The sequence below is a fragment of the Malaclemys terrapin genome, chromosome 9 (assembly GCF_027887155.1).
Source record: "Malaclemys terrapin pileata isolate rMalTer1 chromosome 9, rMalTer1.hap1, whole genome shotgun sequence".
Taxonomy (NCBI): domain Eukaryota; kingdom Metazoa; phylum Chordata; order Testudines; family Emydidae; genus Malaclemys; species Malaclemys terrapin.
In genome coordinates, this window is record NC_071513.1 from 12,150,835 (window position 1) to 12,178,084 (window position 27,250).

General features: G+C 40.5%; 1 protein-coding gene across 5 annotated transcripts in view; it reads right to left on the reverse strand.

Annotated features, from left to right (window-relative positions):
• Window positions 1-27,250, reverse strand: part of IL1RAPL2 (interleukin 1 receptor accessory protein like 2) — a 556,797-nt gene that overhangs the window by 235,288 nt on the left and 294,259 nt on the right. For all 5 annotated transcript variants that reach the window (XM_054038767.1, XM_054038768.1, XM_054038770.1 and 2 more), the window contains 3 exons: window positions 23,521-23,794; window positions 8,838-9,024; window positions 2,522-2,675 (listed from right to left, as the gene is read on the reverse strand). In XM_054038767.1, coding sequence (XP_053894742.1) covers window positions 2,522-2,675; window positions 8,838-9,024; window positions 23,521-23,794 — 615 coding nt within the window. The remainder of the gene's footprint in view (window positions 1-2,521; window positions 2,676-8,837; window positions 9,025-23,520; window positions 23,795-27,250) is intronic.

Below are 27,250 nucleotides of genomic sequence, written 5' to 3' on the forward strand. Positions count from 1 at the left end.
CTACTCTCAAGCTTTGGTTTGCTCTGCCTGTAGAATCGGCACTTTGCAGAGCAGTCATGGGCACAGACAAATAAACCACTGTCATATTGTTGAAAGATTTTTCCTATGAACGGATACATAAAATCAGTGCATATCTCGATACCTCAAAGCTATTTGCATATCAAATCATGAACGGAAAACAGAAAAAATGAGTTTTTCTGCAGCATGAAACCATTACATATCCGGCATCACTGATTTTGCATGTACTCAATTGAAGTCATTGCTATTATTCATCTAGACAGGTTGCCATTCATACAAATTTGGCAGTGCATTTCAAATATAATATTCTATAGAGATGGACCCAGGCCAAAACCCATTCAGATCTGGGTCTCGACCCCACTTAAAATTAGGGTTTGAAGTTATAGGTAAAGCCCAAATATATTTATAAATTCATGTAAATTGAGATCACTTCTGCTTTGCTGCTATGTTCACAGTGCTGATTATTAAGGAATAATGGATTGCTTGTTGTAAATTGAGGAGAATATACAAATTGCACATCAAATTGCAAGGATAACAATCCCTTGCTTCTCAAGCCTTCTGCAAACAGGAATGGTATCATGTCCCTTTCTTACAATTCTTAAGTATCAGAGCCGTGTTAGTCTGAATCTGTAAAAAGCAACAGAGGGTCCTGTGGCACCTTTGAGACTAACAGAAGTATTGGGAGCATAAGCTTTCGTGGGTAAGAACCTCACTTCTTCAGAAAGCTTATGCTCCCAATACTTCTGTTAGTTTCAAAGGTGCCACAGGACCCTCTGTTGCTTTTTACAATTCTTAATACTTCAGGCCATAAATCCTTTCATCCAAACAAATAATGAGAGCAAATATTACAATAGGTGCAGGGCAAATAAATTAAAACCTAAAGTACTGCACATACTGTATAACAGGTAGATAATGAACAGCTAACAAGGTCTTGCAGATGCTAGAGGGGATGGAGAGAGCTGACAATTCTGTAAGGTAAAGAACATCTACCATGTGGAATTCATATAGATGCATTTACCTTTATTAGAAACATTTAGTTAGTATTGTGACTGAAGACCAGCATGCTACCTGGTATAGCAACTGCTTCCAAGAAAGGTCATGTGTTTACATTTGATAGCTTTTGGTTCAGGTTGGTCAAACTGATGATGGTACAGAGATCTGTCCATGGGCAAAAGCAGACTACAAATAATCATATAGTATATGATTTTGACATCCAGGGAAAAAGATTAATTTCAAATAAGGGGCAATGATAACTAATGGGAAATTAATATGAATAAATCATAGTATCTTCTTAAAGTCATAATTTGAACAATGTTATTTTGAAAGCATGTTAGAAATAGCATATGGACTAAACGGAGCCTTGTGTAAGCAGGTGCAATTCTACTGATTTTGCCATTATTTATACCGAGACTGACTCTGGCTCTAGATCGTTCTAAACATTTGCTCAAAAGTTATTGTGTGAAGAACTGGAAGAAAACAATGATTTCAGATGCTTGCTGATGGCAAAATAATAATGACAGGTACATTATCTAAAAAGGGAAATGCAAAGGATTCAGGAATGAATGGGTATATAATGTTGTCCTGCTCTTTCATTCCTGTCCTTACGATCTCTCCTGTGAACACAGACGCACAGCACAATACATGGAAACTACATAGTGAAAGCTTTCTATTATAATATTGCTTTTTAATTTTATTCTTGGAATAGGTGTCCTGAAGTCCTCACTGAAGACCAGACCTACAACAGAGAATCTGATTACCAGAAACGGATCAGAAGATAAAAAGCATGGAACAATTGTGTACTTGGAACCATAAAGCAGGTACTCATGCTGACCCTTTTAACTCTCTCTCTTTCTCTGGGGCAACATCTTAATAACTTCTAATTCTTTTATTTGCAATTGCAGCCAACATTCCTCCTATTCACCATTAGAGAAGGGCCCAAGCCACGCAGTCCAGATCTGGGCCTGAACTCCTCCGAAGTTTTGGGGTGCCTGGATCTAGGTTTTAGTTTTGGCCCTTTTGTGCCTTTTTATCTTTACACAACCTATGACTGTTTCATCTGGGGCCTGATCTGAATTTCCCATTTGGGGTTACTTGGGTTCTACCTATACTTCAGTTGGTGTGTGAAGCCATAAGAACATAAGAATGGCCATACTGGGTCAGATCAAAGGTCCATCCAGCCCAGTATCCTGTTTGCCGACCGTGGCCAATGCCAGATGCCCCAGAGGGCGTGAACCTAACAGGTAACGATCAAGTGATCTCTCTCCTACCATCCATCTCCACCCTCTGACAAACAGAGGCTAGGGACACCATTTCTTACCCATCCTGGCTAATAGCCATTAATGGACTTAACCTCCATGAATTTATATAGTATTCTTTTAAACCCTGCTATAGTCCTAGCTTTCACAACCTCCTCAGGCAAGGAGTTCCACAGGTTGACTGTGTGCTGTGTGAAGAAGAATCTTCCCTTCATTTGAGAACTCGTGTTATGCAAGAAGTTTCTTACCTGTAACCTTTAACTGAGTTGTTCTTCTTATTAGTTTGCCTTCAAACTTTAGTTCACAAGTATAATTTCCTCCATCTTCTTCCTGGACTTCTTGTATTAAAAGAGTATTTCCTTTCTGAATTACGACGCTTCTCCACATTTTTGGCTTACATTCCTGCACAGAAAAATCAGTTGCCTAAATTAACCAGCTGATATGGTAAGCACCAGTCTGACTGGACAAGTAAACACTTACCTCACACAAATCTCAATGGAAATACCTTTGCAAAACTGAGGTTTCTTAAAAAAAAAAATCTATTTAGGTTTCAGTATGGATATTGGATACGGGATCAGATACGAATTCCAGGCAGCATGGAGATTTGAATATTCACAACTTGAAAAACTGGGGTTTATCTGAAGTCATTTTTGTTTAAAATTTAACAGACATGTATCTAACAAGCTACAGTAATTAACTCTCACTGAACTACACGTGCAGTGTTTTAGATATCATCTACCTAGGGCCAAATAGAAAACAAAATGTCCACTTTTTTTTTCATCATAAACCACTGTTTTAGTTAAAGACACATCAGTATTTTCCTAACTATACATCCTTGTTCATGTATATGTCCCATGAAATTTGGCTCCAGGCTGAATCTTAACACACAAGGGCTCAGTGTAGATGTACTAAAAACCCAAGAAGAAAATTTGAAGAAAAAAAATCCAGGTGGCTGGTGCATTTACAGTGGCACGAAAACTCCTGGCAGTTCCTGATTAGGTAGAAGGATGGTCTAGTGGACGCCAGAGTAGGACTCATGAGACCTAGGTTCAATCCCTGTCTGAGCCCCAGGTTTCCAGAGAGACTCTGGGCAAGTCACTTAATCTACCCCCTGCCTCAGTACCACAGCGATAAATGGGGATAGTATCTCCTACCTCACAGGAGGGTTGGGAGTATAAAATCCATTAATTATTAGTAGGTGTTCAGATATGACAGTGAAGAGGGCCTGATAAGAACCTAGAGAGGTTGCTTCAAATGCTTTGTTTGTATTGTGATGTGTCAGACCTGTCATTTTTGTAAACATTTGGAAGGATACAATGAGGACCAAAACAGTGTTTAAATATGCTGTGCTTGACGCACTACATTATTTTTTAATAAAAATCAATGGCCTGAAATTGGATGGTGCAGTTCTCACCTCACCTCCTTTGAGGTGTGGATGATCCACAGGTCCCATGGACTTCACCCCTCACCAGCTGTCACTTGGCCGGACTGGGCCACATGTCAATATTTTTAATTTGTTGTCCTGGTAGGAAGGTTTGTAGTGGTTCCTTAGTCTTTACATCAGTGTATGTGATTCAGCAAATTCTAGGCATCGCAATATCTGGTGCTTGATCCACTTCCAGGCTGAAGTATTGTATTATTCTAGCCAGCTAAATTTGATAATACTTAATGGTGTTGATCATTTAATACACCTTGGAATAATGTGCTAATGTGTGATATAGTCTGATAAGTGCCGCTCTAAAGAGGTGCATCAGGGTGATATGTTTGTTCATCTCTCAGTGCTGGTCTACACTGGCGGGGCAGGGATCAATCTAAGATACGCAACTTCAGCTACGTGAATAGCGTAGCTGAAGTCGAAGTATCTTAGATCGATTTACCTTGGGTCCTCATGGCGCGGGATCAACGGCTGCGGCTCCCCCGTCGACTCCGCTACCACCTCTCGCTCTGGTGGAGTTCCGGAGTCGACGGGAAGTGCGTTCGGGGATCGATTTATCGCATCTAGATGAGACACAATAAATCAATCCCTGATAGATTGATTACTACCCGCCGATCCAGGTAGTAATCGATTCAAGTGTTGCCAACTCAACCTGAACACCCAGTTCAGTAGCCAGGGAGCACACAAAGCAACTCAGGAAAGTGTGAAAATGTGGCTTTAAGCCACGTTTGTCTACTCTAATTCTGGGCCTGAACCAGTCCGCCAGAGTAAGTTAGAGCAGCCTGAGGGCTACTCTAACTTGTGTCATCTACTACTGCACCCAAGGAGCCAATATGCCACTGGGGATTGCTTGGAGACAGTAAAGTCCAGGCCCCTTCCTGGGTCATGAGCCTTACACCAACTGGAGGGAGATGGGATTGAGTAGGAGCCATTATACCAGCTCCATGACAATGGACAAACTCCCTGCACTTTGATGGCCATCTATGCCAGCTTTAGGGCCCCTTGTGTCAGTGGTGTGGCAAAAAGCAGTTAGAGCACAGCCCCAGATCTGAGCTAAAATCTGAATCAAGGTGTGTTATGGTTTGGCTCTGACATGGCCAGTAATAATAGAATACAGTTAAAGAACAGAGTGACATTGGTGGCGTTTCTTTTCCCCTTGAGAAATCATGAAAGTTCCATGGTTTGTGTGTCCCGGTTTCCAAATAACTTTCAGCCCTGCAAACTCATACTAGATTCTGAAACCCTCTGCTTTTCAGGCATCATTAGTAGTAAAGATGGAGGATCAAATGCTACCCTTACCAGGACAGATTCTGTGCAGTCCTATTGTCCTATACAAATTTTGCTCCTAGTGACACTTGGGCAAGCCCATTACATTCTTGGTTGACACTAGTGCAACTCAGTGGTCTCCAGTGGGGTTGCACAAGTGTGAATTAAAGTGAAATTCAGCCCTGCTCTTGGAATTTAGTTAATAGTTGATAATGCAGGAAAAGGAACTAAATCCAGCTCCCTAGCTGCATGCAGAGAACAGATCTGATGAGCAAGAAGGTACCATTTTTACATAGACACCTTTCTGAGTTATGTTAGATTTTGAGCCCCATTTAAAGGTGCCCCAAATTTGAACAGACCTCTGCCCTGGGGTGACTGAACATCAGCCTGGTCTAAAGAACATGATCCAGGTCTATCCATCTCTGATTAAAAACGTCTAAAATTCCCAGAATGCACCAGTGAGTGTGTTTCAGTAGGTAACTGCATTACATCTCTTCTGTAACGTAGCCGTAAAAGTCCCATGTCTCATAATAGCTTCCATGGTAAGATTTTTGTTTTTTCTTTTTGAAAAATACCAGCACGAACAGGACAAACAAAACAAATCACTGTTCTCTGGCAGGATGTTGCTTCGCATATTATGTACTTCTAATAAAGAGGGTCACATCATTACTACTGTAGTGATTAATGAGGTAGAGGTTTAAAACAATGCTTGTATCTATCACGGTTGTCTATTCAGAATTGCACCAAGCAGAGAGGTTTGTAACACTCACTTATTAATTATTCAATACTGTTTATCTCCTTGTTTACTTCAAAACATTTTCTATTTAAAAATGATTTACAACTCCCCCAAATTTTAGCTAATTTACATTACTTCTTCCATCTGCTACCCAGCATTTCTAACTCTGAATAGAAAGTTCTCGCTTTTACTCTGCCCGGATTCATTTTATATGGATTGGCTCACTGTACACGACTGACACAAGAGCAGAAAGTAGGAATCAGAAAAATGTGTATTTAAAGCCCCCCCCCCAAACCCTATAAAAAGCAGTCTTCATATTCTGGAGGAAATTAAACTAGATTCCCCTGTCAGAGAGACGTTAACTCCCTTTAATAATCAGTTCCCCAGTGTACGATTATTTCTTATTTAACCAGGTCACATTCTTTTTCTGGTTTTTCACTAGTGTTTGTCTTGATGGGGTAGTTTTAACTCTTCCCTTTATTTGCACATTTTGCTCATGAATCTTTGGCGCTCACAGTCACTTGAATAACTAGGCTGTTCATTATTGTGCTTCTCTCTTCTTCCTTGACATTTTTAAGTGGCAGTACCTCAACTACTCTGTTTTTGCAGACTCGTATAACTACTACCTGTCCTTCACCTGTCATTCTAATTGTTTTCATAGCTATTCCTTCAACACAGTCAGAGCAAGGAGGTGGTGGGGAAGGAAGGAGGGGTTAGGGCTCTTCTTTCTAGATACATCTTTTTTTCTCCTCCAGTTTATTTTTCCCATGAGAGTAATTCTATTCTTAAGTCTTGTTCATTCAATCATTGACACCTGCATTTATCTAAAAAAAATCCTTTATTCATGTTGTCAAAACAGTTATTTAGGCCTGATGGTGCTTTGGAAAGAAAGAGTCACATTGACATTAATAGTATAATTCTTTAAAACAGGCATTTCATTAGTATAATTTCAATGAGTCAATGAGAAGTCAATGAGAAATCTGCTCATGGCAGGCTTGTAGCATTGGATCTGCTGACTCACAGTAGACCGGGGCCACAAGCCCAAATTCCGTGACTTTCAAGGGACAAGAGTCACTTAAAGGTTCCATCATGATCACAGGTTTTTCTGGTGGGAGCTGTGTCTAGCTCTCCTTAAGCAAGGGGAAGGGGAAGAATCCTGGGGGACCATCTTGCTTTATTTGACTCTCATCTTCATATTTTGGAAAATGTCCACTGTCCAGACGTATCATAGGTGTGGCCAAAGTATTCAGCACAGTGGCCCTTGCCCTACCTGGCTCTAAAGCAGGTGAGAAGGTGATTGATAGTATGTGTGTGTCTATATATCCATACTGAGCCCAGTCACTGATGTTAGCTGGCTTGATCCTTTCAATCTATCTTTAAGTCTGAAATCACACACCCTTTTCAGAAACTTCGGCTCAGGCCCTCAGGTGATACAAGTCACTATAATTATATTGACTTCAGTGGAGTTGCAGAGTTGTAGAGATTATGGGCTCAATTCTATAAGCTCTTTGGAGCAGGGGCTATCTTTTTGTTATGTGCATGTACAACGCTTAGCATAACGGGCACCTGGTCCATGACTGGAATTCCTAGGTGCTGCTGCAGTACAAATAATAAATAGGAATAAAAATATTCTGAAATCAAAGGGATGTACCAGAGACACAAGTTTTCTCTAGAATCTGGCCCTCAACCTTTCTTTAGAGTGAGAAAAGAGAATGTCTGTTACAGCTAGTACCATAATTCTCTTCGGAGTATTTTTCAAAAACCTTCGCCACAAATGGGTTAAAACCTGCCCTACATACATCATGCATAATACCACATTAACGTTGAAATCCCAAGTGACTGAACCTTTCTGACTGTTTTTAGGTCTGTTACAGATGATGTATGTGGGGTCTAAGAAGTGAAGATCCTGCCATCTAATCTGCAATTGTTAGCGCACTTATTAAACGACACTTATCATTAAGTATGACTAAGGAGGAGGATGGAGTAGGTTATTCCAGTAATGTCTCTTTTTCTTAGCAAAGCAGACTAAAAGTCCATTTTGATTGTCTTGCAGCTGCACTGTTATCTTCAAAATACAATATCAGTTCTGGTCAATTTAATCATTGTGACAACTCAGTCAGCTGTCAGACCGAAAGCCGGTGCTATACAATCTATGTGTTGGACACAGAAGACATGTACATGTGTGAAAAGAAAAGAAATGAAAGTTCTGTTCCCATTTCTGGCCAGTACAATTCCTCACTGATTTTGGTTTGCACTTTTCTTGCATTCATTTTCCTGGAGTGTTTTAAGAGTAACTGTGCTTCATGACTGCTCAGGATTCCGTCTGTCAGATAATTTCTGCAATGTGAACTTACACAATGATAATGCATTCTTCAGCCTTTTGGTATTCAGCAGGTACATGGCTAGGACATGAGACACTTATGCCCATACACTTTACTCAATATGCATATTTCACGTGTAAACAGCTCTAAACATATCTGCCCATATAACCAGGGTGTGTGTGTGTGAAGCTTTCATGGCTTTTATATGAGTTACAGTACATGGTTTGTCAGTGTGAATTGGAATATTCAAGATTCTTGTAAAAATAAAAATAGAGTGACAACTTTTTCTTTTTAATTGTTATTTTCTGACACACCAGGACACCTGTCTGTCTGGCAAGTCAAAACTCAGCACTTCTCAACATGTATTATGTATACACATCATGCGCAGACACACTACATGGTGGCACTGATGCCATCTAAATGTGTTGCCTCCAGTTGGGTTGACTGCAATATTCAGAAATGGCAGAGTTCCTCCAGTGTAGAAACTGGGGTGGGGGTAGGTGGGTGAGGGAGGCTGTGGAACATCTGGAGCTGGTATTCCAGTTGTTAGAGCAGGTTTTTTTAAGTTCCTAAAGTAGGGAAGACCCTTCACAGATATGGAGCTGCTGTCAGTCAGTGGCCAGGCTGGATAATTTTGCACCAATATAGATAAAGCCTGTGCATCAGAACTATTAGGCTTTGGTTGGTCCTTCGGAGCAGCCACTCATTACCTTGACACACAAAAAGTTCATAATTGAATGCAAGACTGAAAACAAAGAAAGTAATTGTATACATTCAACAAAATGCTAATTAGATGGCCACGTTACCTTGTACCATACTACTTCTGGCTCTTGATTTGATGTTTTATAATCCTCAATATCAGGGCAGGAGATTATCTTTCTTTTCATGACTTCTGATTTTTCCAAATATCGGATCTGGCTGTTGTAGCAAAGCCCAGATTCATTCTCAGCCACTGTCAAGGACATTGACACCTTCATGCAATAGGTGGAGTTTCTGCAAGAACAGAGAAGAGTTTTACACCGATAGCTTAGTTTTTACCACATCGGTTTCACCAGTCTCGGCTTTGCCATCAAGAGCTTACCTACATGATTCAGGAACATACTCAAATAAGTCACTGTAATGTTGTGCAATTCAGGTGTTAAGAAAATATTATGGAGATGCAAATGAAATATGAAGCATCACACATTACATTCGCCCGTGCAATTTGTTTTATCGAGCTCAGTGGCATAATTGTAGTGATCCTCATTACCAGATAAGAGAAGAATGTTCAGCTCCCAGAACTGGTTTCACCTCTCCAGCAGGAGTTACTATGCTATCAGCTAGAGGAAGGGGAGTATATATAGGTAGTATCATTGTTCAGAGATCTGAGAGGCATGGAAAATCATCAAAAGAAGTCCCATCCCACTTGAGCTCCTTTGATGGTAAGGGTGCAGGGCCTCAAGGTTTGGAGCAAAGGAATTTATATGTATTACCTGCAAGCACCTCTCCAATGAGGGCCAGCACAGCCTCAAAAGTGGGTGGAAGAGGCATAACCAGGCAACTGAGGGACACGCTAATTAGCACATCCCCTTTCAGGCAGTTTTTACTGGCACATCTTCTATAGATCCCAGAGACACCACCTACCCTCCCCTCAGGGTGACTCCAGCGTAGAGTACACTGGGATGCAATTTGCTCTCCTCTGAGTCAGTGGTACTAAATCATGCATAGAATGCAGGAATAATTCCTTCTACTGAAAGAATGATTGGTGAAAGTCTATGGCAAGAGGTCAGACTGGACAGAGATAGTGATCCCTTCTCGCATTAAATCTATGTTTCTATAATAATAGAATCTAAGATCACAGTTTTCTCAGTTCCCACAAAAACAGAGAGGGTGAAGTCCAGGAAAGGGTGCATGAGTTAAATCCAAATGTTCTTGTTTTTCTTGCTGTCAGTCCAGAATAAATGTTAATGACCAAGCTACATGCTTCCTGAATGTGAAAATGAGGTTAAAATGGAAATGCTTATAGACTCACAACTCTAACAGAGTTAGCAGCTACCACAATAACAACTCACGCTGATATTTATCACGGTGTTACTGTCAAGCATTTACAGTTTGTGCAAGAGTGTTGCAACTCAGACTGTCAGATTCTGGTTTTCATTAGACGGGATGGGAAACACAGTCCTTTAAGACCAGACTACAAAGTACGACAGACATTATAATGAGGGCTCTGTTTCCCATCATGCATCACTTTGTCACTAAGTTTTCTGGAATCAAAGAGGTCTAGGGTAAGACTGATACACTGGCTGGCTACAATATCATGGGGAGTCCTGGAGAGTTCCCGCTGAAGACATTACCGCTTTGCTTCAGTATTCTCCTGCGGCTACTGTGTTTCAGATTATTTTACCTGGTACAAAACAGAGGGCATCACTGCAAATACATTTTGCCACATTCGCCTGGGAAATGATCAATGACCAAATAGTCAAACCTCTGACACTAACATCAAGGTAACGGATCCTCAGAATCCTCAAATTAGACTTATGATGAGTTTCAATGGAACAAGACAAATACCAGTTTATCCCATTGCAAGTCTTTTGTTGCACATCATTATGGTAATAAAATGTCACACAGAATAGCATATGTGGAGCCTGCAGCTAGAAATATACTAAAGAAGTGTCACTGCATTTTCCCTCCTACAGAGACTTTTTACTTTTTGTTGTTTTATTTAATCTAAAGAATAGTTATCAGACCTGAAAAATAAACATTTTGGGAGCGGTTTTGAAAAGTCTCTATGCAACTTAACAATAAAAATCAATTTCCCCCTAAAACATTTAGGTGCTTTTGAAAATCTCACCCTTTGTTCCTTGCAGATGGGAAAACAAACTTCAGCTTTAAAGAATTCTTAAGTATATTGTGCTGGAGCACTAAAAACCCACACAACAGCCGTGTATGTACTTTACAACTGATGTATGTATATAATCAGCAGCATTAAGCAATTGGTAATTAACGACTTACCTGGATGATTACCCATATTCTTGATTACAAGACAGGTCACAGACCCAGTAGAAATTATCAAGGCTCGTAAAGATAATGACTTGGGGTTGTTATTCATTATTTGGTATAATTTAATAGTGCTATATTTTCTGCTAACAATCTTTCATTATTTAGATTACATTTTGAACAGGGCCTGAGGCTAGTTCTATTTAAAATGCTTACTCCCTAAAAATGTAACACTCCTTTCACTAGTTACAATTAGACTGGAGCAGAGTTGAGGAAATTGACTGACTGGTGAGCAACATCACTTAAAAAAAAAAAAAAAAAACCAAAAAAAACCCTGCCAGAATAAGTCTATTCAAGCTCAGGATAAATAAAGCCCTTACTAAGCCAACAACAATAGACTTGAGAACTGGATGAACTATCTCCCACTGGCTGCATTTGACTTGGTCTGTTTTCCTTGAGGACATTGGTAGAGTGGCCAATGTTATCCTATATTTATTACCTCCCTTTTCCTTCTTTAAAATAATGATGACTCTCATTAATTTGTATTATAGAAAGGAGGAACTTCTCCCAGTACAATATAATGAAAAACAAAGGTGGGCTGGTTGCACTGGGCCCCAAGCATGGAGGGAACAGGGAAGGAAGGTTATATAAAAAGAGTAAATAGGGGCGGAATGTACTTGCAAAGAACACAGACAAGTAACAAATAATCACTATGTTAGTGTTGCTATAGCAGATGAGGAATGAAATTGACAAAATAAGTTGTTTTCCACGGTGGATGGGGAGCTTGCTAGGTGAAGGGTTGTAGACCTGACCTTGAAAATAGATTAGTTTAGCAGAGAGTTTGCAAGTCAGTAGAAACAGCTGTTGATCAAGTACAACTCAAATGATCTTAGACCTTAACGAGATTTCAGAGCACTCATTTAATAGATAAGAGGTAGGCTCAGCATAGAGAACATGCCTGGTAGAAAATAAACTTAAGACCTTGAAAATGCATTTTCGAAAGCAGTTTCACTTCTTAAAAGGTCTCAAGCTGCTCCCTCTCCCATTGGGTTGACCGCCACAGGCTCCCTTTTAAGAAGAGGGAGTATTAGTAACAAGGAAGAGGAGGAAAAGACAGACGTTCTTTTTGCAAGGAGAAAGGATTTGAAAGTCTTAACATACTGGCACCAGAGGTTGTGATTCCCTATCTCAAAGTACTACTGTGAAATGTGTCTGCTCTCTGGACTGGAGAAGTGAAGAGCTCAATAGTTTTGCTTTGCAGGAGTTTGTGAAACTATTTCCTTCTATCACGGCATTTAGGTCTTTGCAATCCTCATATCAGCCAAGTTTTGCTTTTGAAGTATGGATTCAAACAAACTCAGAATCCAAAAGAAAAACATGGCCAAAACAGCAGCAGTGGCGGATTAGCCACAGGGCCATTGGGGGGCCTCCAAAAAATGGGCACCCCTATGCCCCGACCCACTCCGCCCGCCCGGTGCTCCTGCTGTGTTTTTTTTATTTCATTATAATTGCAGGACAGATGCAATTGTGAATACCACAAGGGGATTCATGGAAGCTGTGCCCAAGAAAGAATACAAGAATCAGGCTTCTAACGGAATGCAACATGCTGCCTACTCATTTTAACGGCTGAACTCTATTAAATCTACAGCACATTCATTGGCTCATTGTAACACTAAATAGCAGCTATGTGCAAGTCAACCTCCTGAGTCCATTCCCTTTAACTGAGTCTCCACAACTTGGGAACTTAGCAGCTTCTGACTTATAAAGAATACCAACCCATCATCTATCTCCCTCTGAAAGTCAAGAGCACCTGGTCTGCTAACACCTATCAGACCCTGACAATCTCCTGTTTTCCTCTCTAGTCATTACCGGGAGAACTATCCAGATAATCAATAGATTCTGGAGTCCAAATTTGTGTTGCCAGTATTTGAAATACAAGTCCATCATTACTTAGTGGTTTCATGTGTGTCTGAAGTTGTTCTACACCAGTTCCATGAGGTTATCATCTTCTGATCTGTTTAGAGAAAAAGGCATCATTTACTATTGTCATACAATTCTGAACACAGGTATTGTATTTTTCCTCAATTGGAAAAGTGTTTAATGTATGATATTATTAACTCCATGGGACTCTTCACTAGCTTGTTACCTTATTCTTCCATGAACCCTTCTGTGGCATGCTTTGGGTCATTGTCTACAGAAGATACCAACCATGCAAATCACACTTGGATTTGTATTTTCAAAGTTCTTAGATGTGCAAGCCCTTCTTTCTTCCCAAAGTGTGATGCGCATTGACCCCTTCAAGTTAAAAGGCAATACCTGCAAGAGAAAAAATTTAGTAGACAATTGACATCACTGTAGTTGTCTATCGAACCATAAACAAAGAGTATATATTCCTTCTCTTCCTCAGTGTATGTTACCTTGGCTTGGGACAACTCCAACCATTTCTGCAGAGGAGTTTGTTGTTTCTTTTACTATTGTAATTCCAATCTCAACTCCTTAGCACTATATCAAAAACCCGGATGCTACCTGGCTCATCGTATTCATCCTTTAATGTCTGAATGGCCCTCAGGATCTCACTAGTAAAAACAAAAACAGTTTAGAAACATTATCACAGAAAATTAGGTGCAGTGTGTTACAATTGCATCTTGTTACAAGTCCATTTTACTGTACCTTGTGCATTTTCTGAGATTTCGGTTCTGTGGGTCCTCCAATAAAGAGCTGTGGCCTTAATCCAGAGTGAAACACCATGCAAATTCCTATTCCTTCAAGCAGAAGAACTATTTGTGTTGTTCTTATCTCACCATTCCTTAAGCTTCTTCATTCTCCTGCACTGTTCCCTGCTAAGCTTTTCACATTACAACATATGGTTGCTGTCATATGCACCGGATTCTGAAGTCAGAAGGCAGGTTCATCTTGAATAAAACATAAACACTGTCCCAGTAGCCTATGCTTTAACATGCAGAAAAGATGCACCATTGGCCAATTGCCAACAAGAAACTTGTCCTGGGCAAAGTCACTGCAGTCCAACATAAAAGAGGAGTATGAATGGTGGTTTGGATACAAGATACCCAGAGACATCTGCACAGACCAACAGTCAGGAATACACATTCTTAACAATGGCATTGAAGAGAGTAGTCTAACTCCTCATCATGCCCTCATTCATGTCATTAAGGAGAATGGATATTTTTTGGATTGACCAACTAGCACTTCTGAATTTTCCCAAACACAGGATGAGGGCCCAGTATATTGGTCTGGGTTGATCTGTTATACATTAGTTTAATTTATCCTCATCTGTGCAGTGTTTAGATAGATTAGATCCCAAGCTAGATTTCAGCAAATGCTCTCTTCAGAGGACACCGGCACACATTGGCGGGTAGACGACATCTAATGTAATCATTGACATGGGCACTCTCAAGAAGACCAAAAAACATGATGACAGGATTCACCAGTAGCAGATTGACTGTCCTCTGGTCTCCCCATAGTGGAGAGTAAGAGGAGCCAGTTTTCACCTTTATTGTCTCCAGAGGAACTGACTGGTTCTACTGATCTGTGCACCTCAATGGGAGCTGTCTACCTGTCTTCTCCAGAAAGAAGATTACCCCCCCACACCAAAAAAAATATAAATAAGGACTGCTTAAGGTCAAATAGAGGTAAAAACAGATGGGACTTAAGTTAAACAATATTACATTGATGGTGCATATTGCCCTGAGCCTTTGAGCAACACTAAAATCTCAGGAAGTCTTTTTCTCCTTTGGTAATACGTTACTACTGCAGTTGTCCTTTCAGACAGGTAACAATCTCTGAAAGCATTAAAACTTCTAAAAACAAGGTAAATTGTAAATACAAGACAAGATTATACATAATGCAGCAAACTGCAGGAGTTGACTAGGAACATCAAAACTTCTATACTTTATCAGACATGGTCCGAGTCGAACATTTTTTTCTCTCACAGTAGCCAGCACCAGCTGCTTCAGAGGAAGAAATTCTGCAATAGGTAGCATATGTTCCCAGGGGAAATTTCCTCATAGCCACCAATAGTTAGAGGTTGACTTATGTCACGAAGCTTGAGAGCTTTTACACCTTCCAAAGCATTTATTCATTTATTCTTTAATATTTACCATAAGATCTCTGGATATTTTTGTTCAAATACATTCCGGGCTAGAAAAGCTATATTTCAGGAGTAGCATGAATTTCAGGTCCCGAAACAACCACTCCCAGGAGATCCCCCTCCAATAATTTTGTGATTTTTAATACGCTGCTTGTTAGAACCTAGAGCACTTCTAGGTTAGAACCTAGAGCACCTCCAGTCCACCCCACACTGTGGGCAAATTAATGTGTCTGTTCCCCTTCATAAGACACACAAACAAACTGAAGTTCAGGACAGCAAGTCTCCCTTAAGTGCTCTCTGCATAAGTACTGCTGAGCCTGACCAGTTCTTCTGCCAAAGGGAATAAATCCCCTAGGGGATATAGTCTTTCCTGATGCATACAATCAGGGCTGGCTCCAGGCCCCAGCGAAGAAAGCAGGTGCTTGGGGTGACCAATGGAAAGGGGCGGCACGTCCGGGTCTTCAGCGGCAAGTCCCTCAGTCCCTCTCGGAGCGAAGGACCTGCCGCCGAATTGCCGCCGAAGAACGAAGCAGCGCAGTAGAGCTGCCGCCGAAGTGTCGCCGATCGCGGCTTTATCTTTTTTTTTTTTCCCCCCTGCTTCGCCGCTTGGGGCGGCAAAAAAGCTGGAGCCGGCCCTGCAAACAGTTGACATCAGTGTATGCAATGAGAAAGAGAAAGAGAAGCTCCCTCAAATACAGACAATTGGGAAAACTAAAAGAATGGATCATTTGTTATCTGATAGGGTTAAAAAAAAAGAAACTCTGCATGAAGAAAGCATAATGTGCATTTAATTATGTTAATTTACAAAGGGAACTGCTCATGCTGATGTTCCTCCTGTTAGTGACCCGTGAAAAGTGTTCACCAGCAAAAGAGAAATACACTACAGTAGATCAAATTCTCAGACTCATCTGCCAATTTAACAGAGTATTCCCCCCTGGACCCGGCACCCTACATTTTGACCATACTGATCCCCTTTTACAAACTTTGGGTCTTTTGAGAATTTTGTCATTTCCTTTTATCCCTCAGTCAAATCAAATGTAATTGACTGTTACATGGGGGCCAAATCCTACTATCTCAAAGGAACCCCCCCACACACACACCCCATAAGGCAGGGGAAAACAAGGGAAAGGAAGGTCCCTCCCTTTTGGAAGTACTGGTGGTAGGGAGTGAGTGGTGGCTGTGTGTCCCACTCTCCCCTCCTCTGCAATTTCTGACCCTCTATCGAAAGTTTAGATGGCCTTCTCCTGGATGCTTGACTTATTGTTCCAGGACCATAAGAATAGGTGCTGGAGGCGCTGCTGCAGTGAAGTGGTTTCCATCATATTCAGGGTTTACAGTTTGGCTCAATGGCTCTCAGCACCCTCACTATAAAATTTGTTCCAGCACCTCCGATCATAAGTAACAATAAGGTAGATGAACACTCTAAATGTAAAGGCTTTAGTGAATTTGAAATGGTAACTTAGAAACCTTTTCACAGTAAATTATAGAGAAGGCACTTGCCAGATGGAAGCACGTATGGCGTGATTAAGTTGAAACTGTAGTAACCTTTCAGAGGGATTTAGGAGATTCTCCCCTCCTCTGCCCTCCCTTGACACCCCGCATCCATGAAAAATTTAGCATAGGGTGTTTAAGTCCCCTCTGCAAGTCGAAGACACTGCTGCCAACAAAACGAATGGCCATGTTAAAAACTTAGCTCATGAGATCGAGGTGCCTCATAAGGAGGTTTCATTAGCTTTGGGAGGACCATATTAATCCCCCAACATAGACGTTTTAAAAGGGGCTGCAGAGAAAGTGGCTTCACCAGTCACGTATTTGTGGAGTGTTTTAGCCCTCGTACCTTTTTTGGATGCAAAGAATTTGTATAACCCCTTTTGTCTTTTGGCTGGTTGCAAAGGTTTTAACGGCAATTATTTATTTATTTATTTATTTGTTTATTTTTTACAGAAAAGATGGGATTTCAGAGCATTCCTGAGATGGACTATTTGTCGGAACCTCTTTGAAGTGTGTTCTTTAGCTCTGCTTGCCTCCCATACATGCAATGTGATATGAAGGGCCATCAGGTGAGAGAAGTCTCGCTGACACCCCCTACAGGAAAACCCTCTAAGGCAGATTTGCATTGACTATGTATACGCTCCAGACTCATTCAAAGACCTGGTGGTTTACAAAAGTGTGTCTCCATTTTTTATTTATATTATTATAAGTTCTATTATGATAGCTCATTGAGCCCCAACCAAGGTGCTAGGTGCTGTACATGCACTTTGAAAACTCTGTAGAGCTTGCAATCTATATAGACAAGACAAAAGATGGTAGAAAGGAAGCTCATTAACACCACTTTTCTTTTGGGGGTTTCTCTGAAGTCCAATACAGAAGTGGAGATTGGAGGATTTATTTCCTCCTTTACTCACCTAGTGCTGTGTGTGCTATACAAAAAATCATAAGTACAAGGTGATAGGTCAAAAGACGACAAGCAGGTCTGTCCCCACCTTCCCCTCACCACTCTCACACACACTACTTCTACCAATTAACATTTTACTTTGCAGAGGAGGCACTTTGTTTATACTCCTGTATATTCCCGTTCAAGCAGACAAAACAAGCACTGCAGCTCAGTTTGGTTTGGGCAGGGGAGGAAGAGGAGGGAGATAGGGGAGAGAAGCCCTGCCACTGATGGAACAGTTGGTAAATGTTGTTGAGGCTTCTTCCCCCATTAGACCTTCCCTTGGGTTTTCAGCATGAGAGGGGACAATAAGGTCCAGTTATTCCCTCCACTGCCTCTCCCCCGAAAAAGCCGAATCCTTTCAGTATGACTTGGGGAATCAAAACCACGTTTATTTTGTCAGAGGGCAAAGCAGCGCACGAGCTGCCAGCTCAACTTTTTCCATACTCATGACTTTGTAAATGGCGTACTGATTTAGTCCAATTTCAGTTTACATGTTCTGGTTTGGTGTTTTAGCCCCTGAGACCTTGCATTGAATGTTTCAGTCCAGAGTCAATTTTGTACAGTTGATTTGTAAGTACCTGAAAAATGAAGCTCTATAATGGAAGGGCTGACAACCTCAACTAAAGTCACATCAGCAGGCAGTGGAAGTTTAATAGTATATCCAGCCCCTGTGTATATATTGTGCTATAAAGTCATGACATGAACGTCATGAGGTGGATCTGGGCTCGGTCATGACACAAATATGCTGTCAATCAAGACCCTTTACAGGCTTAATCAGATCCTATTGCTGTTTTAGTCCCTGATCTGCAAACACTTATGCACTTTATTCCCATAAACAGTCTCATTGAAGTCATTCTGGGCAGATCTATACTACTGCTTAAGTCAATTTAACATACGTCACTCAGAGGTGTGAAAAAGACCCCCCGAATGACAAAAGTTACAGTGACCTAAGCGCTGTCCACACTAGCCATATGTCGGCAGGAGACGTTTTCCCGCAGACGTAGCTTCTGAGTAATTATGCCGACGGGAGACTGCTCTCCCATCGATGTACAGCGACTTCACCAGACGTGCTATAGCGGTGCAGCTGCCCCGATGTAATGCTCCTAGTGTAAACCTGCCCTTTGACACCTCACACGCATACAGCTAAACACCTGTACAAGTGTTTGCAAGGTCAAGACTAACATGCTAGACTCATGCTCATCATTTCAGGAAAAAAAAAGCACTTTAGTTAGCATTGCAACTAAATGTTAAGTCAATGTCAAAATGTACTATGAGAAAAGGAAAATAAGCTTAATGCGGGAATTAATTATATAATATACCTCACATATATACACACACACTTATTTATGTGTAGTATTGCCACTGATTCAAAGTGATCTAGATTGCTTGGTGAAGTGAGCACAAGTCAACAAAGTGTATTTTAGTATGTCTAAATGTAAATGTAAACATCTGGGAACAAAGAATGGAGGCCAGGCATATAGGAAAGGGGACCTTATACTGGGAAGCAGTGTTTCCAAAAAGGCTTGGGGGTTGTGGCAGATAATTAGCTGAACATGAGCTCCCAGTGGGACGCTTTGGCCAAAAGAGCTAATGCCATCCTGGGATGCATAAACAGGGGAATCTTAGAGTAAAGAGCAGGGGTGATGGAACAAATTTGTGTAGTGGGGGTGTTGAGAGCCATTGAACCAAACTGTAAACGCTGAATATGAGGGAAACCACTTCAAGCCAGGGGCTGCGGCAGCACCGCCAGTTCAAGCACCTATGGTAGAGAGGTAATTTTATCTCTGGATTTGGCACTGATGCGACCACTGCTGGAATCCTGTGTCCAGTTCTGGTACCCACAATTCAAGAAGGATGTTGACAAATGGGGATTCAGAGAAGAGCCACACGAATGATTAAAGGATTATAAAATATGCCTTATAGTAATAGACTCAAAGAGCTCAGTCCATTTAGCTTAACAAAGAGTAGGTAAAGGGGTGAGTTGATTACAGTCTGTAAGTATCTACATGGGGAACAAATATTTAATAATGGGGTCTTCAGTCTAGCAGAGAAAGATATAACATGATCCAAAGGGTGGAAGTTGAAGCTAGAAAAATTCAGACTGGATACAAAGCATACATTTTAAACAGCGAGAGTAATTAACCATTTGAACAATTTACCAAGGGTCATGATGGATCTCCGTCTCTGACAATTTTTAAATCGAGAGTGGATGTTTTTCTAGAAGATCTGCTCTAGGAATTACTGCATTAATCTTGTCTCCTGCTAAAGAATTTCCACAGTCTCACAACATTACCTAAACACTTGCCTTTTTAATACAACCAACTCCAAAGAATCACATTTCACTTAACTCCATAAGGTTTGTTGGGGATATTGTCAGTCTCTCACACCCTAGTCTGGGCCCATTTGCAAACACCGAAACAGATAAGATTAACATTACAGTTATCACCCCGGTATAATAAACTCTTATCCAATTACTGAAATGTTTATTTTTACCCATTATCCTCACGGTCATGTCAGCCTCTCTCTCATACACTCACTCCCACCTTCCCCAGTGTCCTCACACCACCCCACCAACTTGCTTTGTTGGCCTCGATCCTGCCAGGAGTTCTAAAGAGGCATTTTCCCAAACCCACTCAGAGCCCCCACAATAGAGCCCAGAGCTTCTTGCAAGATTAGACTTTGATGTTGTACATTGCTGTACATTGTATTCCTCTTTACACTGTATTGATCCTACTGTACGATTCTGGAGTCAGACAGTTTATAAAAGGCAATACTTGAAACCGATTATAGATCGTTCTACAAAAAATAAATTACTCTTGCTCTTTGCTCAGCTATTTTAAGCTACTTCTGATTTTATAAATAACAAGTGCAAGGATTCATTACCAAATTTTTGGAAGAAACAATACATTTATTCAAGCAAGAAATGTGGTCTTTTATGTATAATTACAAGACATAAAGCCGTGAAACACAGTACTCCCACATAAATCTGAAAATAGGGGGAAAAAATCTCTAATGATATAAGAAAGTTTTGGCCTAAGCAGCAAAATTGTAGAACTGACATAGAAGGCATTGCTGCTGTGTAATACATTCCAAAAAGCCTGACATATTGTCTTTATGTTGGAAGTAAGGAGAACACATTCTGTATTTAAAAAATTGCCCATTTCTTACCAAAACTATTTGTCACCGAAATGAACAAAGTGTTCTGAAATCTCCCATATAAACGTGTGTCCTAGAACTTGAGCTCATAAGATTTTTGCTAATGTTTGTGTCAAGTTGTCTTGACTATCTTACATGAAAAATGTACATCTCTGCTGAAATATGTAATTCAGTATCTTTACATAACTGTTCCATAATGCAACTGTCATAAAAAATAATGGTTCTGTCATTTGTAGTATACTAATTACAGAGGTAGCATTACAAAATCAGGATCTGCTAAGAGTTAATCACACTAAATGGTATCAGACCACAGTTCCCCTCTCCACCTCCAATAGTAAATAACTCTGAAATCTGTTGGCAAATGTTGACTTTCTAATAGTAACCATTATCTTTACATTTAATAGTTTCTGGAAAATATTTATAAAACAGACACTAAAGTCTCACCACAAGCTTGAGAGTTACCATTTAACTGCTAAAGATTCAGATTCAACACAGTTTTGACTTCAAATGAATATTCAAATCAATATAATCAGTTGCTTTGTCTCTTATCTCCAGCTCTGAGGATACAAAGATTGCTCACAGACAGGAGCCAACCTATAAGGTTCTTTTTGCAGAATCAGGGGCTATATTTGCTATCCATCCAGAACAATGGAGCAGTGGTCCCAACTGAAGCCTTTGGATACTGCCCTCTTATAAATGTTTATTATTACTCTTACAACTACTACTACTACTAATAGCGTATGGTGGGTTCATCTTTAGTCCAAACTAGATGTTAGTCCACAGCACAAAACCATCAAAACATCACAGTCCTATATTTCTGGTAGCCTCTAGCAGGATCAGAAGCAGATAAAATAAGGTTGAAGCAAGTCAGTAGGCACTAGTAGAGATGCAGCTAGGAGCTGTGCAAGTTTCTGGGCTCTTTCCAGTTTTGTTAATCTGCCACCAACATAAGCACTAATGTTCACCAAAGGTATGTACAATTTTAAACTACAATGGGATTGCTGTTCAGTGGTTTCAGCCGTGGACTCTCAGTGAACTTCAGAGCCAGTTTGATTGAGAAGGTAAAAGACTTGATCTTCCATGTCCACAGTACTGAAGTCATGCTTGACTCGTCCTTTGTAATGGTACTTCATCCTTCTGTGATCAAACAGGATGAACAGAATATGTGCTGAGGGAAGAGTGATGCCACATTTTGGGAGTAATGGCTACATCTTCACAACCACAAGAATTGCCAAAAGGGAAATGTATGTTTCTTGTTCATCTCTGTGGCAAATGGGAACTTCTAGATGCTAGCTCCTCCTGACTACAAATGTACTTCTGTTCACAGACTGTGTCTATGATACATCAGCTGAGCTGATCTGGCTTCAACATATACATCTTCCCCATTTGTCCCTCACAGCAGGTATGATCCTTTGCCCCATATCCTGCCAACTAAACAAAATCAAGCTCTGATTACCAAATTCTTCAGGAAAGTGCATCAGTTGAGCTTTAATTTTAATCATTTTAAGTTTGATCCAGCAAATCTTTTCTCATGTAAATAATTCTTATTCATGTGGGTAACTTCAATGGGACTACCAGTGTAAGTAAGGGTTTTGTAGGATCTACCCCTTTGTTTGTTCCTTGATGCTTTTCATTCCAGACATAGGTGTGTTTTTTTTAATTAATATTCTGCTTAAAAGTCAAATTTTTCTATGGAAAGCAGATACTTTCCACAAAAATTTACGTTTTGTTGATACCCCAAGCTTCTGTCAAAAAAGAAGTTTCAACAGACATTTCTCAACCAGCTATGGATTGTTAGGTTTGGACAAAAAGATTTTATGGCCTTGCAAGTGATCAATAGATGGCTTGAGACACAGAAGCAGTGAGACACATGGGAAAGGCAAGACCACCTCAGCGGCATGACCAGAGACATTTCTATTTGTTTGCCTTTGAAGCGATTGTGGTGCAATATTGAAAACATGTATGGTACTTGTGAAGTCCTTTGTATTTCAAAGTTGAATCAGTTAAAGGAACATTTATGCATTTAAAAAAAAAATTGAAGAGCCTTTCTAGTTTACCCTATAAACGTATGTTTAGGACAGGCAGTACTATGCAAGTTAAGGCCCCAAATCAGCAAGCCATCCCTCCTCAGCAATGCTCTTAAAAGCGTGCTTAACTCAAAGCACATGTTTATGTCCGAACTGGTTTACAGTTAAGCATACGTTTACGTGCTCTGCAGAATTGAGGCCTCTGGAGGGACACTAAACATTCGATCAACATGTATTGCTGCAAATTAGAAAAGACATTTTTCAAAATCAAACAGGACTTTGACTGCCACTTCCACAATGTCAGGGCCATTCAGACCAGATTATGAGCCGTTAAGCAATTTACAAAAGTTAACTCACTCGTAGTAGACAGAGGTCACAAAAATACCATTAGAAAATTATAATCTGTGATTGCTGTCTGTCAGTTATGGGATTTGCTCTTGATTTGCGAAACAGCTTTATTTGATCAAAATGTTTGTTTTGGTTTAAGCCTTCAGAACTGAGCTGCTGTCACCTCCCCCCGCTTTTTTTTTGATTAAGTTAAAAACCTTTGAAAATAGGTCTCAGTGAAGGAAGTGAAGACATATTTAATTATCGCTATTGGAACAAGTAATCATAATTATTTGAGAAATTGTAATTCCAAGATAGTGCAATAATCTGACGAACAATCAGAAAAAGAAAGATAATGAGTATATATTAATTGGTAGTCCTGAAACAGCTAAATTTAAGCATTGCCTTAAATAAGAAAAACTATAGAAATGTATTGTTATATTCAACACAATACCCACCTTAAAACACACGTGTAGAATCCACTGTCTTGCAACTCAGCTGAATGAAACCATATTGAATCTTCATCCTTGCTCATCCTAGCTTCTGAAAATATAATGGGTTCTTCTAAATCTCCTTTGTTTTTGTACCACATAAGTCTAAGACCTGTGCTTTGGGCCATACTATAATTAGTCCTGATGTAGCTGTAGAAAAGGGCACATTTCACTCGGACTGGTTCACCTGCCAAAGCCATGTATGTCTTGAGATCCACTGACCAGTCAATGCAACCATCAACTGAAAGGAAAACAATAAAAGAAATATTAGATACAGAGATATTTTTCAAGATAGTGAGAGAACCTGTGAAATGCAATAAAATCAATCAAAAAGAAAAATCTTTATTTTTAAGCCATTGTGAATCATCTGTCACAATTAACCACAATTGAAGGTTTTCAATAGATTTTAGTTTGACATGAAAAAAAAAAGTGATTTGTAGAGTGCATTTTTAGCTCCATTCAGTTCTATTTCCTCTTTAGAATTTCATTACTTCCACTAACTCTTTAATAAATAACGAGTGTTTTTACCTTAGCTACTTGAACTGAAAAACCAGCTTAGAGTTCTGTAATTAATGAAAATGCATGTTGGCATCTGATCTCAATCCACCCCCTAAACCTCCTCTACTCACCTCTTCTAATTATCTTTGTCACTGTCACAAGGTGCTTCTTCAGCTACCCTGTGAGCTGTGCTGTCTAGCCTATTTTTATAGTCTCCAACACACCGTCTTTCTTCTGGGAACTTGTCCCCGATGCCAGGCCACCATTCAGTCCACCCCTTCTGGGGTTACGAAGTCCAACTGGACCACTGTCCAAATGCTGTCTCCAGGCTGTATTCAGCTCCGGCTCTGGTGTCTGTGCCACTATACCGGTGGCTGGGATGGGAACCCACCACACTGGATTCCATCCCAGTGACCCTATAACCAGCAACCCAGGTCTTCTCAGTCCCCATCCCTGCTGCTGTTTCACTGGGTTCCATCCTATCCAGCCTCTCTATCTTCTTAGATTTACCAATGGAACTTATTCTACGCCCTGTAGCTACTTCACCCCCCTCCTAGTCTCTTACTCCAGGGCAGGATCGAGGGCTTACTTTCCCCCTGGACTTCCTCCTTTTCCCTGACAACCTCCCTCAACCCAGAGTGACTGCAGCCTCCTTGCCTTACAGCCCCCTTCTGTTTTCACCCTCCTGGCTGTATAGTGCTTTTGCAGCCCTTCCCCAGGTAGGCTTCACTCCCAATTAACCCTGGCCCTTCTTGTCTCAGGGGATGCCCTGGCCTCTCAGGCTCTTGTTAACCCTATCAGGGCTGGTTCGGGGAGCACAACACAGTTGCATATAAAATAGTTAGATGTGACACAACCCACATCTTTATAATTTTATTTTGAAGTACATTACACAAGGCTGTTTCTAAGCACTGATTAAGTTGCATGTATGTGTCTTATGCAGTAGGATACATTTACTGTATGCTGTGCAATGCAATCATGCTTAATGGAGCAACGGGGAAGATGTGGCCAGGGTTCTTTTGATGTCAGATCATGTTCTTTGGTTAAAATTTCTTTTAATTGGATTTCCAGGCTCTGTAGCTTTGATAATTCACCTTAAAAAATGCAATTTACTACCACTTCTCAATCTCTTTCACTACAATCTTCTTTACTAATGGGAAACATTAAGGTCCAAATCCAGCAATTGGTTGCATACGGGCTGACTGCAATCAACAGGGCTTTGCAAGGCACAGCAGTCCACAATTTGCTGCTTGATGCCTAACATAGGTACATTGGATCAAAAATTTATCCTTTATGTAATTCCATTGACTTCAGTGGGATTACATCAGGATGGATATCATCCCCAGGCCAGCTGGTATATATCCTCAGCTGATATATTTCAGGGTAGATCCATTGACTTCGATGTAGCCATACTGATTTTCATCAACCAAAGGCCTAGCTATGTTTTATAACCAGGTGGCCTCTTTCTGTGTGTATCCAATACCCATCGCTATACAGTAAATGTTAATTTCTTTCATTTCCTCTGCCAGCTATTCTTTATTTCATGCATACCTCTAATTGCTCTGACTCATTAACTATTATTTTTTCATTACCTTCCTAAAGGAATGTACAAAGCCATTTCTTAAATTGTTTATTTGCCGGGATCTCAAACCGAGTCCGTGAGCTTTGGATCAGTTAATAATTCTATCACTGATGCATGAGCCAGAAAATATTCTAGTATGTTGGTGCAGCAAAGCTGACCACAGTAAAAATGAATAGACTCTTATGACTCTGAATACACACAAAGCATATCAGGTGAGTAAGAAGATCCCATTCTTACAGTCTCATTTTTCAGAGGAGAGTCACAATTTAAAGGTATTAGGAAAAGGTTTGCACTTAGAACTTAGTCCAAATCTGAAAATGCAGCTTCTGAAACCGAATTTTGCAGATCATTCTTTTTCTTTTCTTTTCTTTTTTTTTTTTTTTTTTCTATTTCTGTCAAGACATTTTCAATTATTTTTATCCTGTCTCTTAGCACTTCCATGTCCACTAGCTCCTCACTGAACAACTGAAACAAACATTAAGCATCCTTTAACTCCACCTTATCAATTCATCTATTTTCCATTTTCACTTGGAGGCATATTTTCCTTTTCTGATTATTTCTCCCTTCCTCTCTTATTCTAAATTGAAAGTTGAGGTTAGTTTGGGTACGTCTTCACTACCCGCCATATTGGCGGGTAGCAATCGATTTATCCGGGATCGATATATCGCATCTCGTTAAGATGCGATATATCGATCCCCGAAAGCGCTCACTGTCGACTCCGGAACTCCACCAGAGTGAGCGGCAGTAGCGCAGTCGACGGGGGAGCTGCGGCCATCTACCCTGCGCCGTCTGGACCCCAGGTAATTCGTTCCAAGATACTTCGACTTCAACTACGCTATTCGCGTAGCTGAAGTTGCGTATCTTGGATCGATTCCCCCCCCCCCCCGTCCCAGTGTAGACCAGCCCTTTGACTCTGCAAAGCACATTAGAATAATGCAGTGTGCATGAAAGACACTATAAAGTCAAGTGGTAGTTCATAGCCAAATTACAAAAGAAGACGACTGGCTGAGACTTACCTACAGCAGCTACTAGCATAATAATCTGGAGACACTACGGGACAGATCCTCAGCTGGTGTCAGTATTATTTATTATTTGTATTACTGAAGCACCTAGGAGCCCCAATCATATACCAAGACCCCATTGTGCTAGGTGCTGTCCATACAGAGAACAAAAAGACAATCCCTGCTCCAAAGAGCTTACAATTTAAGTATGATGGACAACAGATGGATGTAGTCAGACAAGTACAAAGCTAGTGGGAGGCATTATGGCCTAGTGGATAGACCTGTAGAGTGGGATTTGGGAGACCTGGGTTATGTTCCATTATGGGAATAATGATACTGACCTCTTTTGTAAAACACCTTGAGATCTATGGGTGAAAATGCTATAGAAGAGCTATTATTATTAAAACAATATTGTCTCTCTATTTGTCAATTTTATTATAGCTCCTGTGAAGCCAATGGATCTGTGTATCAAAAGGAAAAGGAAAGCAACACACACTTTACACTAGACTCTTTTTTTTTTCTTCGATTGTATCCAAATACAACAAAGAACAAACCTGCAGCTGGGCTCAGACTAGTCGGACACCAGAAGCAGCAGTGGAAGGGGGGATGTTTGTGC